Raw genomic sequence first — 3,294 nt, 5'->3', positions numbered from 1 at the left:
GTACCCCTAAAAATTAATTTATTTGTGCCTCAGTTGCCCCCTCTGTAAAAGCAGTCCTGATCTATTCCCCACACAAACATTTTGAGATTTGTGAATAAAGTACTCTGCACTGATGCTGTATATTTACAGGTAGGTATTTGTGTCTTCAAAAAAAAAATTGTTAGCTTATATTTTCTGCTTTTTCACTTTACTTTCTTGATGTCCTGGTTTCAGCCAGAGTAGAGTTAATTTTCTTCATAGAAACTAGTGTGAGGCTGTGTTTTGGATTTGGGATGAGAAACTGTTGACAATGTGCTGTTGTTCTGAGTTGTTGCTAAACAGTCAAGGACAGTCCAGCTTCTCGTGCTGGGCTGCCAGCGAGCAGGCTGGGGGTGCACGGGGAGCTGGGAGGGGACACAGCCGGGACAGCTCACCGAAACTGCCCAAAGGGATATTCCATACCATATGACGTCATGCTCAGTATATAAAGCTGGGACGACAAAGAAGGAAGGGGAGGGGGGATCTTTAGAGTGATGGCGTCTGTCTTCCCAAGAAACCATTATGCGTGGTGCAGCCCTGCTTCCCTGGAGATGGCTGAACACCTGCCTGCCCATGGGGAGTGGTAAATGGATTCCTTGTTTTGCTTTGCTTGTGTGCGTGGCTTTTGCTTTACTTATTAAACTGTCTTTATCTCAAACCATGAGTGTCCTCACTGTTACTCTTCCGATTCTCTCCCCCGTCCCACCGTGGGGGACTGAGCAAGCAGCTGCATGGGACTGAGTTGCTGGCTGGGGCTAAACCATGACACTTGATAATGTTAATTTCCTTTTTTTTGTTTTGTTTGTATTTTGACTCAGTTCTCCTAATAGCATCAGGGGCAAAAGTGATCAATGGTCTTTGTGTACATGGTAAAACAGAAATGTATGTACATTTTGATGCAGTGCAACCATTTTTTTTCCCTCTTCATATTTTGTTGCAGATCAGGGAATACAATGGACAGATGCAGGGAATTACCAGTGTGGGATTTGCATCCCTGACATTTGATGGAACTGTAGGAGCACCAGTAGTTCCTCGAACCTCTAGCAAAGTGTACACTTTCATGAATGAAGAACAGAAAACAATAGAAGAATTACGTGTTTGGGCAGCCAGCAATCTTTCCATCTCTGGACCAGCAGCAAAATTGTCTGGTGTTCAGCCAATGCTGTTCTTTGATCTCACTTGCCAGCTGGTAGGAAAAGCAAAAGTGGATGGATCTTCATTTCTTCTAAAGGTAGATTTTTAAATAATTAAAATAATTTAAAATAATTTGTGAGATTTATTAAGACATCGTGATTCAGGTTTTGATAAAGCAGACATTCATTGATTTTTAGGTAGTGTTATGTAGATAAATATTTCTATTTATCTATAGGTTAAACATATTTATGATCCTTGGCCATTTTATTTCTAAAATTAAAAAACAAACCAGAAATCCCAGTTCTCTTTGAAGTTGTTCATCTGATTTATTTCCTTAGAGAGGTTTTGTAAGATGGCACTGGCATGGATCATTGTTTCACAAATATTTGTAGATAAATATTGCAATATTTCTTAAAGTTGAAAAATACTGTTAGTTTTAAATTTTAGCCTTGTTTTTTAGTTAGTAATTACTGCTCATTTTTCTAGCTCTGCTGGATATAATTAATGCAGTAAGTAGTACTATCTAGAAAATGAATGAATGGACTATGTTATCCATCTTGATGGATTTTAGGTAGCTTCCTTTAGTTATACTTAAGTGCTTTGGGGATCAGTGTTCATTGAAAGCGCAAAATGCAAAGTGCCGCACAACAGGAGAGTACTTTGAAAGGATGATCCTTAACATCACCTAAATAAAAAGCAGGTCTGCATAATTTTCCTGGTTTTAGCTCCAGATGTGTCAGTCAGGTGTTATTCTGAAACTCCTCTGTATTTCTTTTTCTTTCTTTTGTAAGTGGAGTGTTAAAATGTGAGTGATGAACAGCCTATTTTCCATTTTATGACTTCATAAAATTATTTATTGGTTCTACTGTATTAAGCTGTATTGTTACAAAATTTTTATAAACAGCACACTGCATTAGTCCTTCACTAAAACAGCAAAGATTTTTCTTGTGCAGAACAATGCATGCACTACACAGAAACAAACCTTAAGTGTCGTCCTATAATATGCTTTGCAGCAGTTACAAGTATTTCTATTTAATTATCCCTTGTGAAATAGATGTCAGATGAGACCCAGTAAAATTTCAGAACTTTGTAGACTGTAATTAAATTGTTTATTAACAAGTGTATGTTCAGCATAGAAGGACCCTTTGCAAGGACAGAGGCAAGTGCTTTCTTAAATTATTAACATTGCTTTACACTCTTTTCTGTGTTGTAAGATCTGAAGTTGATTTTGTCAGTTTTGCGTAATAAAGATAATGACTTGGGGGGGAAACTTCAGATAGACTTAGGAAGGTTAAAGTTTGAAATCAAATAACAGCAGATCAATTTTTCTGATAAATAATTACTTTGACAATTTGTTTTTTTAGTAGTATAAAATATCAACTACTTAAATCCTTATTAAAATACATCGGACAAGCTTAAAAATGGTAGATTAACATTAGTATGCTGTTGCTAATTTCCTCCATTTTTCAAGCAGGGCACAATCCCTTTCTCGTATCAAATGTTGGTTGTCATAGAAGAGAAGCCCTTTCAGAAAACTGTAGACAGATCTATGATTATTGTGTTGATTTTTCAGGTAGGCAGCAATGAGGTTGCAACAAGAAGTCTGAGGGCAATCAAGAGAAGACTTCAGGGAGTGCGACGACTGGTTAAGGAATCAGGAGTACAGGCAGTGTTCTCCTCTATCCCTCCAGTTACAGGGAACGATGAGGGAAGAAACAGGAAGAACCAGCAGATCAATACCTGACTCTAAGCCTGGTAGCACAAGCAGAATTTGGGGGTTTTTTGATCATGGGTCAGTTTATATGACAGCAGGCCTGCTGGCAACTGATGGGGTACACCTGTCTCAAAGAGGGGAAAGGATCTTTGCACAGGAGTTAGCAGGGCTCATTGAAAGCGCTTTAAACTAGATTTGAAGGGGAAGGGGATAAAAAGAGGCTTGACAGAGATAATCCTGAGCGTGACATGCCAGTGTTTGAGGGATGGTACCCAGCCCCCCTGAGCTGGAAGACGGGGACGGGGAGCAGAACAGAGCCACCATAATCCAAGGGGAAATGGTCAGTGACCTGCTACACCACGTAGACACACACAAATCTATGGGGCTGGATGGGATCCACCCAAGGGTACTGAGGGAGCTGGTGGAAG

At 39.4% G+C, this 3,294-nt stretch overlaps 1 protein-coding gene across 1 annotated transcript in view; it reads left to right on the top strand.

The window, feature by feature from the left end:
* Nucleotides 1–958: 958 nt before the first annotated feature.
* The window catches only part of POT1 (protection of telomeres 1), a gene marked incomplete at its 5' end in the record, with an annotated part of 22,655 nt that continues 20,319 nt past the window's right edge, over nucleotides 959–3,294 (top strand). The window contains one exon of the mRNA XM_010282381.1: nucleotides 959–1,249. Coding sequence (XP_010280683.1) covers nucleotides 959–1,249 — 291 coding nt within the window. The remainder of the gene's footprint in view (nucleotides 1,250–3,294) is intronic.

The sequence above is a fragment of the Phaethon lepturus genome, unplaced genomic scaffold (genome assembly GCF_000687285.1).
Source record: "Phaethon lepturus isolate BGI_N335 unplaced genomic scaffold, ASM68728v1 scaffold15612, whole genome shotgun sequence".
NCBI lineage: Eukaryota > Metazoa > Chordata > Aves > Phaethontiformes > Phaethontidae > Phaethon > Phaethon lepturus.
Note: the sequence above shows the minus strand (reverse complement) of the source record. Positions and strands in the feature narration are given on the sequence as shown.